The sequence below is a fragment of the Thalassophryne amazonica genome, chromosome 15, assembly GCF_902500255.1.
Source record: "Thalassophryne amazonica chromosome 15, fThaAma1.1, whole genome shotgun sequence".
NCBI classification, from domain to species: Eukaryota; Metazoa; Chordata; class Actinopteri; order Batrachoidiformes; family Batrachoididae; genus Thalassophryne; species Thalassophryne amazonica.
The window spans coordinates 19,480,225-19,496,462 of NC_047117.1; the positions used below are offsets into that span (position 1 = coordinate 19,480,225).

Sequence of the window (16,238 nt, forward strand, 5' to 3'; positions counted from 1 at the left end):
TATTCAAACATTGTTACCAATCAAGCCTGAATGTTCTCACTTAGGGCTCACTTGCCTTTCCCACAAATTCTAAAACCAAATAATTATAAATAGTAGTAGACCTCTAAATGAACACAAACCAAATGAATTCATATTTTATGAGGTACTGCTGATATTACTAATTCTGTTGGGACTGTTTATCATGTGTCTTGTGAAAAGTAAAACTGACCGGAGACCGCTTCTGAGGCAGAATTGATATGAACTCTTGTTTTTTGTTTTTCTATATTTTGTCAGACATTATTGTACCACTGATGTGGTCACTGATCATATGTTTAAGAAATGTGTTCCGTAAGCTTCAGCATGAAATTCAGTGGAAATGATGAATCCGGCCACTGGTTTTAGGTTTTTCCAGATCACACGAGGAGAAGCACAGGAGGCCATTATTGAAGCGCAGCTTAAAACACTCTGGTGGTGGCTGTTATCTGCTCCTAGGATCACACACAGATGGACCAAAAGAAACAACTCATCCACTCCTTTAGTAAATGAGGAGAGCTAAAATGAGTAAGGACAGATGAATAAAAATTGGAATCAAGCCATCAGATAAAGCATACTGTAGCTTTTAGAGGCTGTAGTCATGTGGGGGCGTTAATGTTGAATTATTTCTATATTTTTATTTTTTAACAGCACTACATTCCGATACCCACTAAGCAACATTATGTAGTCAACAGAGCACAAAACTGCGCTTCTAGCTGTGAGTTTTCTGTGCCAATCTATTTTTATTTTGAAACAATAATTCTGACTGCTGACATTTGGCCAAAAACTAGGAATAGGGGGCGCTGCTTTGTGTTAAAACATTTTTGAAGGAGTATCTAACTCTGGGACAATCAGGTCTTCAGACACCAAAGAGTAGGTTGAAATCAGAAGTAGGTCATTTACAATCATAAGGACAATTATGAATACTTACAAACTTTTATCGCAGCCTCTTGTGATTCTGTCAGGAATCAGTATTTATACATCAATGTGACTTGTGCTTTAAAGCTACAGTGTGGAGGATTTAGGAGTGTTCACTAGCAACAATGGCGGGGGGGGGGCGCACTGTCCTGTGAATAGCCCAAAATGGACATACTCTGCCTTTTGCAACGTACCGGAGACTGACAATAAAGCGATGAGGAATTAGTGGTTGCTCCCCTATAAGCAGTCTACAGGTCGTTAGTGTAGGCTAACGTGTCTGAGCACTTTTATTTTTGTAAAATGGAGGATCACACATATTAAAGAGAAAGCAAGGGAGCATGAATCAGTCACCGACGATGCAAAAAACATAATGCTAAACATGACACTAAATCCTGCACACTGTAACTTTAAGAGCAGCACTGTTTAAAATTGACCTTTTTATAAAGATTTTATTTTAAACCCGTGTCTCATCATCACCACACAAATCAATAATTATTTTTTTCTATTTAAAAAATCACCTTTAAATTGGTGACTAATATTTGTCGAGACAAATGTATTTCTTTAAAACTGTTACATATGCTGTATCAGTCTGTGCAATAAATAATGTGTAGAACCTACAACCACACTGACTACTCAAGTCATACTTTCTGAATGTTTTGGCACCACCTGCTGGACAGTAAAGGATCAGCAGCATGCATCTTCCCTGTAACCGCAGCAGTCTTAACGAGCTGGAACAGTGAATAAGGGCGGAACATGAAAAGTCTCAGTCTGAGTCAGATGCCAACAACGCCTCATCGCGCTGGTCATCATCCAAACTGCCTTCATCGCCACTGCGCTCCATCTCTTTTGTCTCTTCTTCTGTGGCCTCTTTGTTCAGCTCACATTCATTCTTGCCATCCAAAGCTTTGTTGGACACCTTACGCAGCTTAATATTTGGAAGTTTCTTCAGATCTCCAGTCCACTCTCTGCAGGAGGGGGGGAACCCACCAGATGATCAGAATCTGCTTGTGATAATGAACACTAATAGACACTTAATGGAGAGCAGGACAGAAAATGAAATGTGTCTGAACATTAACTACGTTAACACCGTAGTGAGCCGAAACACAGCAGCCAAAATATTAGGAACGCTCATTTTAAAATCGTATGCTGTCAACTGAAATGATGTCATCCTGAGCACTCACCGGAATGTTTTCAGATGCTTTGTGTTGATGATGTCTGGCATTTCTGTAATGAGGACAAAGCATTTTTTTTATATTATTAACATGTTCATGAAACAACAAAGTGAAGCTGTGCATGCCGTTATCACAAAGCAAATATTCAACAGGATAATGTTTAACAAAATTAATAAACTCAAGATCTTAGTGTGTGCTGCATGTGGACTCACCAAAGCCATTGCTCTCGAATTGTGCTCGCTCTCGCTCTATGGTCTGCTTGATGGCGGCCTCTCTGGCGCCATGTTGACGGCCCTGCCGACCTTTAATCCCATTCATCAGCTTGATCTGCTCAAGTTCCACATCAAACCTCTGGAGGTACCTGAAGATGACAAATTAAACCTCAGCCTTTGATGTTCAATCACCTGCAGAAAATACAGCAAGGTGTTGATCAGTCAATCAAACACTGATCTTTATGGCAACCACTTAATGCATCATAAAACGGTGCATTCAGCTCACGATTCAATCTGGTGCAACTCTCATTTGATGCTTCCAGAAAACACAGAACGATAACTAGAACAGTTTAACTGTTAAGTGTTTACATTCTTGGCAGAGAACCGACAAACACTAAGTTCGTACTTAAGTATTTTTCTACTTTAAAAAGCTAAACTTTTTTTGATAAGTATTGATTGTGGTGATTTCAATTCTGAATTACCCTATAAGTTGTTTGGTCCACAAAATATCAAAAAATGTTGGTCAGTGTTTCCCAAAGCTCAAGACAACAAAGTTTCAACAATTTTTTGAAATTAATGTGGAAATTTTTTTTAAACAAAAAGACTTAAGGATTAAATTCTCAACACTTTGCATCCATACTGTCAAATTTAGGGCCGCCTGCTCCTTTAAAACAGAGGCGTTATGTGTTTATCACTGTTATCATTTTTGTGGTATGATCACAACAAAAACCAACCATGCAATTTAGGGAAAAACAAAAAATTCACTGTTCAATGCCAAACTAAAAAAAAAATCTAAAGAAAAAAAACAACAAAAAAAAAAAAATAAGTTTGTGCAAAAATCTCCAGACTACATTAATTTTCATGCATGTGAACAAATTTATAAAATAACACTGCTGACCTTTCAATAATGTCACAGGCGTCTTTTTTTGTGAACGTTGTCTTCGATGGATCCAAATGTCTCTGGAACCATAAAAGTTTTTCTCCTGCGTCGAGTAAGGGAGAACACAAAGGAGGGTCAATTTAGTCTCTGCAACAAAGTCTGGAAAATATAAAACAAATACCACAAATGCACACAGTGACAAAGTCTGACAAATCAGTTTACCTGTGCTGCTCAGACGTATGGCTTTCTCATTCTTCTGCCTACAAAAAATAAAACAGTGAAATAAAATGGCAAAAAAAAAAAGGCATCACTGCATGCACAGTAGGCTGCAAACTTCTGAACGAAATTAATTTTAATACATTTTATATTTAGCTGAAACATTCAAACAAAATAATGAGTGGCTCCCCCCCCCCCCCCCCACACACACACAGCCTTTATCCTCAAGAAAAAAGCATTTCTGAGGTGGATCAGCTGCTCACACAACCGAAAATTTAACAATCCGAGGTCCAGGGGCCTCATTTATCAACTGTTCGCACACACAGCCTTGAACTTAAACCTTGTACGTAAACTTTTCTACGCAAAGTGTGGAATTTACCAACTTGTACTTATAATATACACACAGCTCTGACCACACATACATACGCATAGCATCAAGTGGTAGAACAGGGAAACTGCACCTACAAAGGATTGCCAGTCACACCATGTAACCTCATCTACATATGTTCTTTATTTCCCAAAATTAATAAGTATACAATTAGTAATTATGTCCAGTTAGTAAAAGACTCATTGGTGTCAAAACCTACAAAAGACACATGCGTGAAATAAACAGCAGCTTCTGATCTCAGCAAGAAGCACCCGGATCTCCGCCTGCTATGACAAGGCATATGAATCAAATGGTTTTCATACTGCAATTTTCTACTAAAAGTAGGCCCACATTATTTCTGCTGCTCAAAGTTCATTAGGAGAGATTTTATCTTAATAAAGACGGCATCATGACAATCACAGGAATGCAAAGGTTTCCACAACAACTGTAACGCTAAATAATTATCTACTTATTCTGTTAATTGGAAGGTTTCATGCTGGTTGTTGTGGGAAGCATGTTAAAATTAAGTCCATAAGTGAATGCAATGTCTAAATAAAGAAACAACGCAACATCATGAGTGAATAGTCATTAGGAAAGGTTTGGTTCAAAACTTCTGGTGGACTGATCATCGCCATCTCGTGTTGTCACTTGTATTTATTTTAGTCCTCTCACTGCTGTGACCATACGCACAGCTCCTGTCAAAAAAGCTGATGACCCTTCAGGATCAAATCCACAGGGGCCTTTACTTGCGAACAATAAGGAAAACCAAAAATGATATGACATTATTTAGGGATTAAATTGTGTTTTTTCAATTTAAATACAGTTTAATACGGTATGGATCTGCAGCTGGTAGCACATCTGGCCTGACTGCATTATTATTCTCACCCCAACAAAAGAGCCCGAGTTCTGCACCGGAACATAAAGGTTTTGTATAAAACATGATTTCAAAAATACAACTGAAGTTCTTTGCCGTTTTAGCGGCAGTTCGGCCTCACAGCTGGGTCCAAACACAGCTTCTTTTTTTTTTCTTTTTTTTTTTAATTGTGTTTTATCCACCGACCTGATCTTCTTCATGGCTCGGAGCTCATCTCGGGCCAAATAAGCAGCTTTTCTGCTGTACGGATGAACAACTTTCTCTGAAGTTTTCGATTTCTGAGTCTTCGGCTGAAACGCGCAAAAACACACACAGGAATAATGGCGTTAAAACTGTGCTTCTGTCCGGCAATATTTCAACAAATAATCACTGCATATTACCCATTTGTAACCACAGCAAAAAAATTCTTACCATTTTAGCTGCATAAAGATAAAAACACGTGAAAGCGGCGGATGTTGATAACAGACGGACCGGAAATTCTCCGTCGCTAAGTGATCTCCGGCTGTATGTTCCAGATTTTGGTTCCGGTCAGGAATTGACATCATGGTTGACATATAACATTTTTATGTCTATGGCCGTATTGAGGAAAGTGAAAAAGACAGGTGGATACATAAATTAGTTTTACATCCCAAGAACACGGCGATTGTTTCTTTTTTACATCAATCTGATTATAATTTACATTAACTTGACTGCGTGCCTTTCAGTTTCTTCCTCCAAAGTTAAATTTTTGTTTTAAAAATGCTAATTATTTTAAAAGTGTAGTTTTTAATAATTTTTTCAAACCATCCAAGTTAATATGTATATGTCGCGGACATGAAGAGTGAAGCTCTTCAGCATCTCAAGATGTCATTTAGGTCCTTCAGACTTTTTTTTGAGTAAATGCTTCGGTGGAGCATGAGCATGGTTAAAACCTTTCAGCTTCGGGGGGGGGGGGGGGGGGGGGTACTTAATGTTAGAAAGATTAAAAAAGAAAAGTTTATAAAATCATCCTTCATTGTGCCTTGTGACCGGTCCAAGATGGCGGCCATATTTCTTGCGCCTCAGCAACCAAAGCGGTGTCTACTCCTCTTTATAATGTCTATGTTCATCTACCATCGGTTTGTGGCTTTTTACGGCAATGGTTTGTGGCTTTTTTCCCCCAAAACTTTATTTCAACAAATACATCAACAAACAAACGAACAAAACAAAACCAAAGAGATACAGAAAAAAAAAACAAGTTCCTTATGGAGAAGGCGTCAGCATTTTTTTTTTGTGTTCAACAAAATTGTTCTTTTTCGCTTCACACCTTCTTTACATTTGTATTTTTTCTTTCTTTTTTTTTTCTTTTTTGAAGTTGCACAACATAGTGTATTTAGAAAACTGAACAAAAATTTGCCAGGGGGTAACAATAATAAAAATAAATAATAATTAAAAAAATGACAAGTTAGGTACAGTTCATACACTGTTTCCATGATGATAATGTTTGTATAGCCTTTGTATTTGTACAGGGTTCAATGCTATTCCTATACATTTCAAACTCCTTATAAAAGATAGAGAATGTTTTTTTTTTTTTTGAGAATTTATTTGTGTATGTAAAACTTTGCCATAATAATGAGTAGATTAATAATATAAACTTCATTTTATGTTGTGTTGTCTTTTGCAAAACAAAAAAAAAACGAAAATAATATGTTCATAAAACATTCTAAAGTTTTTATAAAAGTGGGTTGTTATAAAATGGGTAATGTCCTTCCAAAAGTTCTTGGTAAATGAGCAATGCCAAAAAAGATGTGGAGAAAAAGACGGCGTGATGCACTTTATGTCGTGACATTATAGATGACAATCTGGCCTTTTCTGACCCTCTAATGTCAAACTTTGCGACTGTCAGCATCATGAAGCTGAGGAAATATTGTAGCCCTTCAATTGTAATAAAGTTTTTAAATACTCACTGATTTAATCTCTGTAGGGAGTGGAGAATTAGAACGTGAAGACAGAACCAGAACCTACAAATTTATTATTATAAACAATGAAAAACAAAATGAGGTCAGCAAATAAAAACCTTGTAGTTTTTTGTTCTAACAGAGTTGTTGTTGTTGATGTTTGTCTTTCAGCTGTTCCTGGGTGCTCTGGGTCATCACAACAGCCAGAGTACAGATCTGCATCACCGGATGCCCTCATGACACAACTGCAGTTATACACAGAGAAGCACACAGAGCCTCTGGTGCTCCCAAGAAGACTCCCAGAAAAGTACCAATCAGGATCTACTCTGCTTCACTTCTGAGATCTGAAAGGATCAGGTATACACACAGCAGATTGGCTGCTTATCTAGTGTACTGTTTATTATGTTAAAGACTGGACAGGAAGGAGAAGATGGAGAGAAGGAAAAATAAGGGAGAGAAAAGAGTGGAAAGGAGAAAACAAGGAAGATGGGTGAAGAATAAAAGAGTAGATAGATTGGTGGACAAGGAAAAGTTAAGTCTTATTAAGTTAGTCTTTATTTGTTCAGAGTATGGACAGCATTGGAGCATAGAGTACAGAGCTGATACCCATCAGGCCGCTGTTTATCCCCATAAACCGGAGGGAGACACAGATGACGCCCTGCAGCTCCCCCTAGGTGGGATGTCAGTCCATCACACAACACTTCCCCAGTCAAAGCTGGTAATGTGTTAGTTGGGCTCACCTCTACACACAGCATGGACTCTGGATCCAAACTCCTGCAGAGGGACTAGACTGGACCCATCAAAGGTGAGAGGCGCCAGGCGAGTGTGGCGATACTCACAAGGCCCCAGCTGAGTGATGCTATTTTGGAGTTTTCTGCAATGAATGAGTTGGCTGGCTCAAAGCAGCTTTGTGTCAGAGAGAACTCTGAATGTTGTTGGTGCATACGGGTATGTGTCAAACAGCAGTTCAGAGTACTCGGCCTTCTTGGAGACTCTTGGTGGGATCCTGGAGAGTGTCCCTGCTGGGGACTCCTTAGCTCTACTGGAGGACTTCAGTACTCACATTTGCAGTGATGGAGATACTTGCAGGGGAATAATGGGAAGGAATGCCCCCGAGATCTAAATCTGTGTATCATAGTGTTGTTGGACTACAGTGCTGGTCATGAATGGTTCATAACAAACACCTCATTTGAGCACAAGGGTGTTCATGAGTACACTTGGTGCCAGAACCTTTCAGGTCACAGGTTGGTGATCAATTTTATATTCATACCATCAGACCTGCCACCATGTGTCTTGGACAGAGGAATAGAGCTGTTAACAGATCACCACCTGGTGATGATTCGGGTCAGATGGCAGGATAAGTCACTAAAATGACCTGGAAGGCCTACACATGTGATGATGGTTTTCTGAGAACGTTTGCTGGAAGAACCTGTTCAGAAGACCTTCATCTCATACCTCCGAAGAAACTTCTGCTACATCCCGTGGGAGAACAGGGACATGGACTTGACGGGATCCATGCTCAAGGCCTCCATTGTTGAGGTAGTTGCTATAAATTGTGGCCAGACATTTGTCGTGCTTGTTGTGGCGGCAATCCAAAAGCCAGCTGGTGAATACCTGCAGTAAGGAAAGCCATCTGGCTGTAGAAGGCAGCCTTTTGCATCTGGTTGGCACAGAGGTCTCCAAAATCTGTGGACAGGTACCAGCAGGCCAGAAGGACTGCAGCCTCAGTGCTTGCTGAGGTAAAAGTTCGATGTGGGAGGAGTTTGGAGAGGCCATGGAGAATGACTTTCGGTCAGCCTCAAAGCAAAGTGTTAGGTGACTCAGGAAAGGGAGGCAGTTCTTAACCCAAGATGTGTTCAGCAGGGGTGAAAAGAACACTTTGAGGATCTTTAAGTACCAAGTGCGACGCGAGTGGAATAGAATCAACACGTCTAAATCTGAGACCATGGGCCTATGTCAGAAAAGACTGCATTGTCCCCTCTGGGACAATGGAGAGTTATTGCCTCAAGTAGAGGAGTTTAAGTATCTCGGCATCTTGTTCACGAGTGGGGTTAAGTTGGAGTGTGAGCTTGATTGATGGATTGGGGCTGCATCTGATGTTTGTGGATGTTGTATTGTACCATCGTGATGAAGAAAGGGCTGAGTCAGAAGGTAAGGCTCTAGATCATGGGTGCTCAAGTTTGGTCCTCGAGATCTACCTTCCTGACACTCTTAGCTGTGTCCCTATTCCAACACACCTGAATGTAATGAAAGACTTGTTAGAAGGCTTTTAAAGAGTCTTTCATTGGATTCAGGTGTGTTGGAGCAGAGAGACAACTAAGAGTGTCAGGAAGATAGCTCTCGAGGACCGAACTTGGGCACCTCTGCTCTAGATTTAACATGTGATTTATGCTTCTGTCCTCACCTATTATGGCTATGCACTTTGGGTCATGACTGATACAGATACAAGCAGCTGAAATGAGATTGTTCTGTTGGGTATCTGAGCTTACACTTAAAGACCGGGTGGGAAGCATAGATTTCTGGGAGATGCACAGAGTAGAGCAGCTGGTTTTTTACCAAAAGGAGCCTTCTGAGGTGTTCGGGCATCTGGTGAAATGTCCCCTGATCATCTCCCAAACAAGGTCTTCCAAGCACATCCAACTGGGAGGAGGCCCCAGGAAAGACCCAGGATATGCTGGAGGGATTATATCTCCCAGCTGTTTTGGGAATACCTCAGGATCCTCCAGGAAGCATCAGAGAACTTGGCCAAGGAGAGAGAAGTGTGGGAGAGATGCTTGGTCCATTGCCACAGCATCCCGGACCCGAATAAGTGGCTCCAAATGAATGGTGAGACACGAAACAAGAAGGATGTCTGTTTTGTGGAGTGAACAATGTGTGTAACAGCCGTATTAACAATTTCCTTCCAAAGATATTTGTATTGATGTTACCAGTCGCTGTAAAGGTTGATTTGAAGACTGTACTAATGCTATTAGACAGTCAAAAATCAGCACATATAACATCCTTTGATCTCCAGGAGCCAGTATATGGTCCCATCCAACAGCCAACAAAACCCTATATTTTGTAAACCATAGGCAAGTCTTCAATATAAAATCACATGGAAACAATTCATAAACTCTTTAGCACTATTGGTTTTATTATACATTATATTTGTTTTTGTTTCTTTGTTGTTTTTTTTTTTATCAATTTAGCTTTGTGAACTCATTTTACACTCAAAAGGTTAGGATACAGTGGACTCCAAAAGTATTAGAACACTTGGTATTTAACACATTTTAATTTGCTTATGCCATTTCAAATATAAGGAAAAAACTATATATATATATATATATATATATATATATATATATATATATATATATATATATATATATATATATATATATATATATATATATATATATATTTCTAGAATTATCTTCCTTAAATTCAAACTGAAAGCAAATCTCTACAACTTGATATAAATGAATTAAAAATCATTGTGGTTCAACAGTTTCAAATATTCTACCTGAAACTAACTTCACCATGACCACAAACTGCATCTTGTACTCTACCTCTGTAGCCATTCAATGTCCACAGCTTTTATGCAGAACAGAGGAGGAATAAATTAGTTGTATATTGTTCAGCCCCAGCATCTCACATTTCATATAAGCCATCAGAGCATGAATCAGCAAGCGCTGTGTGCTAAAAAAATCCGGAAATCACAGTCTATGATTTTTTAATCATTTATTTGTATGTTACTGCAGCAAATAAGTATTTGAACACCTACCAACCAGCAAGAATTCTGGCTCTCACAGACCTGTTAATTTTTCTTTAAGAAGCCCTCTTATTCTGCACTCTTTACCTGTATTAATTGCACCTGTTTGAACTTGTTACCTGTATAAAAGACACCTGTTCACACACTCAATCAATTGCACTCCAACCTGTCCACCAAGACCAAAGAGCTGTCTAAGGACAAAACTGTAGACCTGCACAAGGCTGAGATGGACTACAGGACAACAGGCAAGCAGCTTGGTAGAAGACAACAACTGTTATGATTATTTATTAGAAAGTGGAAGAAACACAAGATGACTGTCAATCTCCCTTGGTCTGGGATTCCTTGCAAGATCTCACTTTGTGGGGTAAGGATGATTCTGAGAAAGCTCAGAACTACACAGGATGACCTGGTCAGTGACCTGAAGAGAGCTGGTACCACAGTCACAAAGATTACATTAGTAACACATGATGCTGTCATGGTTTAAAATCCTGCAGGGCAGCAAGGTCCCTCTGCTCAAGCCAGCACATGTCCAGGCCCGTTTGAAGTTCACCAGTGACCATCTGGATGATCCAGAGGAGGCATGGGAGAAGGTCATGTGGTCAGGGGAGACCAAAATAGAGCTTTTTGGTATCAACTCCATTCTGTGTTTGGAGGATGAGAACAACCCCAAGAAAACCATCCCAACCATGAAGCATGGGGGTGGAAACATCATACTCTGGGGGTGCTCTTCTGCAAAGGGGACAGGATGACTGCACCGTATTGAAGGGAGGATGGATGGGGTCATGCATTGTGAGATTTTGGCAAACAACCTCCTTCCCTCAGTAAGAGCATTGAAGATGGGTCATGGCTGTGTCTTCCAGCATGACAATGACCCCAAACACACAGCCAGGGCAACTAAGGAGGGGCTCTGTAAGAAGCATTTCAAGGTTCTGGAGTGGTCTGGCCAGTCTCCAGACCTGAACTCAATAGAAAATCTTTGGAGGGAGCTGAAACTCCAAACCTGAAAGATCTAGAGAAGATCTGTATGGAGGAGTGGACCAAAATCCCTGCTGCAGTATGTGTAAACCTGGTGAAAAACTACAGGAAACATTTGACCTCTGTAATTGCAAACAAAGGCTACTGTACCAAATATTAACATTGATTATCACAGGTGATCATATACTTATTTGCAGCAGTAACATACAAATAAATTATAAAAAAAAAAATCATACATTGTGATTTCTGGATTTTTTAGATTATGTCTCTCACAGTGGACATGCACCTAAGATGAAAATTTCAGACCCCTCAGTGATTTCTAAGTGGGAGAACTTGCATAAAATACAGTCGTTTACTCACCCATTGTAATCATGGTAGCCTGCAATTCATTTTTTATGGGGCGGGGCGGTTGGCCAGTGACTGACAAGCTTTTTTTTTTTTTTTTTTTGACTGACAAGCTCGTCTGTCCAGGGCGGTCCCACCTGACTCCCTAAGCCCCGCCCACAACGCCAGCTCAACGTCACTAACATTCTTTGTCATGTTCTTTGTGACCTGTCAGCTTTGCTTTAGTCTCACATTAAGCAGAACCTGTACAAATTCACTTCACCCCAGCAGAGCTCTTCAGTTTGACTTGGAATTGACCATCATTGACCATCAGGCTTTCAGGACACTGAAAACAAACTTTAATCAATAATGAAAGTCTGGTGTCAAGTCTGCAAAAACCAGCTGGTACTCAGCGAGTCAAGTGAGTCACAATATGAGTTCTTAACATTTAGATATAAAGATATGATTAAGAGATACAAGGTAGAAAATAATAATTCATAAAAGATATTATAATTTATGAAGTGTAAAGTCCAAATTTCTATCCGCTGCAACAGCAGAACTGGTGACGACGTGAGGCACCAAAACCAACTAATTAATGCAAGTGACACCTAACTTGTCTCAGGTTAAAGATTAATTCCTCTCAGTCTTTCCATTGAAGGAAAAACATCCTGTTTTGTCCTTTTTTCTGCGGAAACCGGCAAACGGTGACTTTATTATTATTATTATTTTTTTTTTTAAAGGCACGCGCGGATGCTGCGTTCACAGACACACGGAATTTTACCCTCAACATCTCATTGAAAAACAATAAAATATCCGGGTCACCGTCCGCCTTTTATGGCCGACACGTGAATGCAGCACGACAAAATGGACTGATCAAGCTCAAGATATTAATTCTAGTTAGAGTTGAGATATAAAAATTCCGATTAGGATATGTTTCACAGTTTCTGAGTAACTAATTTACAAAAGACGTCAGTGTTCACAGTATAATTCAATATATTTAGATATTAGATTAAATAAATATTATATTAATTTTTAAATGTGTTCCATGTTTTTTTTTAGGTATGTAATACTTTATTTTCATTTATTTTTCTTATGCTGCTAGTTTTTAAAGAATACATGAGAATTTGCATGCATGTGTGTGTGTGTGTGTGTGTGTGTATATATATATATATATATATATATATATATATATAAATGCCACTTTTAACAACCTGGACCTCATTTCTGGCATAAAATACTGTCGTTTACTCATCAGTATAACTTTGGTGTGTCATTAGGAGTCCATGGTTTAGATGCCATGTTCAGATTCAAATCTGGCTCAAGGTGAAGATTTTTATTCTTCTCCTCTGAGTGCAGCAGACAACTGAAACAAGCCTTCAAACTGTGATACACGCATCAAATTTGGCACAAATACACCTTAGACTTTGTCTGATCATAAAAATTCCCAAAACATATAGTTTGGACTATCTATGAGTGAATGTTATGGAGTTATGGTTAAAAACAGCAACAATGGTGACAAAGGTCAATTTCAGTTTGTAGTACAGGGATCAAAAGTTAAAGTTGCTCCAATTTTGGTGAAAAATTAGGCAAGTTATTGGTTGAGCTAATAGGATTAATAAATGGAATAGTTTTGACAGTGTTGAATGTTTGGTCTCCAAAGTAAAGGTCAAACAAGGTCAACGTCCATTCACTTCTATGACATGTGACATGTGTTACCCTGTAACATGATTATTAAGCATGACACATGGTTCAAACTATTCCCTTTTAAAATCCTTGTTAACTCAACTAATAATTTGCATAATTTTGGAGCCTTTATGATCAGGTAAATAATGTGGTACAGTTTTCAATATGACTGGAGCATCTTTTAATTTTGATCTCTGTGTAATTCTTCAATTGACCCCTACCTGGCCGCCTATTGAACATTCAAGTGGCCAAATGTTTTTTTCTTTTTTTATCACTCTTTATTTATTGCTTTTTAAACTTATTTTAAAGAACATATATTTCAAAAGCGTAATGTCTACGGAGTATTTGTGCCAAATTTGATGCTTGTATCACCGCTTGCAGGATTCTGGTCTAATTATTCTCTTATCTGCTGCACTATAAGGTGGATTAGAACTGTTTGTGGTACACAGAGGCAATTACTGTGTACGAGGGACCGAGCAGTCAATACGTGTCATCGATTTCAAAATGCAGCTGGCTGTTTTTGACTAGACGTGCGGCATCGTTACATGTCAATCATCTGGGGTGGCACCTGGGGTGTCCAATCAGATTACAGGGGGGTGCAGTAGTGACATGACGAACTGAGAAAAAAAAAGTCACGTGACTTGTGGTACCATCTTGGAGCCAAAATAGTGTTTGCTGTTAACCTATCTTCATGTAAATCCAGCTATTTTATTTATTTATTCACTGAAAATGTCGTGTTGTTGTTCATTTGGAGGCACAAATAGATACAACAAGGGCTTCAAGATGTACAGATTCTCTTCAGATCTGAGCAGAAGAAAAATTTGGGAAGATAAAGTCAGCCGTGTGGGATGGAAGCCGACATCATCATCAAAGCTTTAAAGCTTTAAATAAATTTATTTTTCAGTCCCATGTACAGTAAAACTCCTCTAAACTAGTAAGTCCCTTCGGCTGCTCCCTTGTTTGCACTTGGGGTCACCACAGCAAATTCAAGGTGGTTCTGGATGTTGAATTGGCACAAGTTTTACGCCGGATGCCCTTCCTGACCCAACTCCACATTACATGGAGAAATGTGGCAGGGGTGGGATTTGAACCCGGAACCTTCTGAACTGAAACCAAGCGCATTAACCACTTGGCCACCAAACTGTCATCATATAAACCGGATATTCAGTCACCAGACCAAAAAAAAAAAAGTCCCAGTGTTTTTGTATTGTTTTCCATGTAATAAACACTGTATAAAGGATTTTGTAGAACAGATTTTTCACTCACATCGGATAAAATGTCCTGCATGATCACAATGTATTTCCATTAAAAACCCCTCGCATGTGGGACCGGAGTCTGCTCTGTGATTAAAAGACCGACTGTTTATTTTTGATCAAACCGTGCTCACACACGGACCTGCAGTCTGGACGTGCACATGTTAAATCAGATACAGCAAAAGTGATTTGATACTTTTCTGCTTTCAGTCTTTCCGCTCATATTTTAATATTTTTTGCAGTGCCCACATTGATTACATTTCAGGATCACATACATTTGGCAGAAAAGTCAGCAAATTTACAACATGGAGTCGGAAAAAGAGGAAATTGTACAGCTTGAATGTGAGGTGATGATTGTAGAAAGAAAAGCTTGTTGAGGGTGAAATTAGTCCAGAATAAAGCATAATCCAGCAACTGAGAACTTTGAAACTGTCACGCACGTCACAGAGTTACAGAGTTGCAGAAGCATAAATCAGGCTTTCAATTAATTAAATAAATCATCATAAATTGTAAATTCATGTAAATTTGATAGCTTAACTATTTTTATATTTATGTTTTTATATTTATGTCCATGGACAGGGAGCGTTACCATGGAAAAATAAATAAATAAATAAAAATAATGGCCAACTACCGGACCATTTGTTGATCGGCCCACCGGGAAAAATCCCAGTACTCTGAATGGCCAGTTCACCTCTGTCTATATGTGTACCTGATGACTATTAGACTATAGTCTGAAAATTCCTCCATGTTTTATTTATCAATATTATTGTGAATCATCTATATTGTAACTTTAAACAAATTGTAATCATGGTAGCCTGCAATTCATTTTTTTAGGGGGGGGGGGGGGGGGGGGGTTGGCCAGTGACTGACAAGCTTTTTTTTTTTGTGACTGACAAGCTCGTCTGTCCAGGGCGGTCCCACCTGACTCCCTAAGCCCCGCCCACAACGCCAGCTCAACGTCACTAACATTCTTTGTGACGTGTCAGCTTTGCTTTAGTCTCACATTAAGCAGAACCTATACAAATTCACTTCACCCCAGCAGAGCTCTTCAGTTTGACTTGGAATTGACTGAGTTGTGACACTGAAAACAAACTTTAATCAATAATGAAAGTCTGGTGTCAAGTCTGCAAAAACCAGCTGGTACTCAGCGAGTCAAGTGAGTCACAATATGAGTTCTTAACATTTAGATATAAAGATATGATTAAGAGATACAAGGTAGAAAATAATAATTCATAAAGGATATTATAATTTATGAAGTGTAAAGTTCAAATTTCTATCCGCTGCAACAGCAGAAGTGGTGACGACGTGAGGCACCAAAACCAACTAATTAATGCAAGTGACACCGAACTTTTTCTCAGGTTAAAGATTAATTCCTCTCAGTGTTTCCATTGAAGGAAAAACATCCTGTTTTGTCCTTTTTTTTCTGCGGTAACCGGCAAACGGTGACTTTATTTATTTATTCATTTATTTATTTATTTTTAACGGCACGCGCGGATGCTGCGTTCACAGACGCACGTAATTTTACCCTCAACATCTCATTGAAAAACAATAAAACATCCGGGTCCCCGTCCGCCTTTTATGGCCGACACGTGAATGCAGCACGACAAAATGGACTGATCAAGCTCAAGATATTAATTCTAGTTAGAGTTGAGATATAAAAATTCTGATTAGGATGTTTCAACGTT

At 39.1% G+C, this 16,238-nt stretch overlaps 1 protein-coding gene across 1 annotated transcript; it reads right to left on the reverse strand.

The window, feature by feature from the left end:
• Positions 1-1,342: 1,342 nt before the first annotated feature.
• tma16 (translation machinery associated 16 homolog) lies at positions 1,343-5,150 on the reverse strand. Its single transcript, XM_034187449.1, has 7 exons — positions 5,063-5,150; positions 4,838-4,941; positions 3,417-3,454; positions 3,213-3,297; positions 2,315-2,463; positions 2,112-2,154; positions 1,343-1,895 (listed from the first exon to the last, which is right to left on the reverse strand). Exons 1-7 carry the CDS (start codon positions 5,063-5,065, stop codon positions 1,694-1,696), a joined length of 624 nt encoding a protein of 207 aa, XP_034043340.1. The 5' UTR covers positions 5,066-5,150; the 3' UTR covers positions 1,343-1,693.
• Between the last annotated feature and the right edge of the window lie 11,088 nt (positions 5,151-16,238).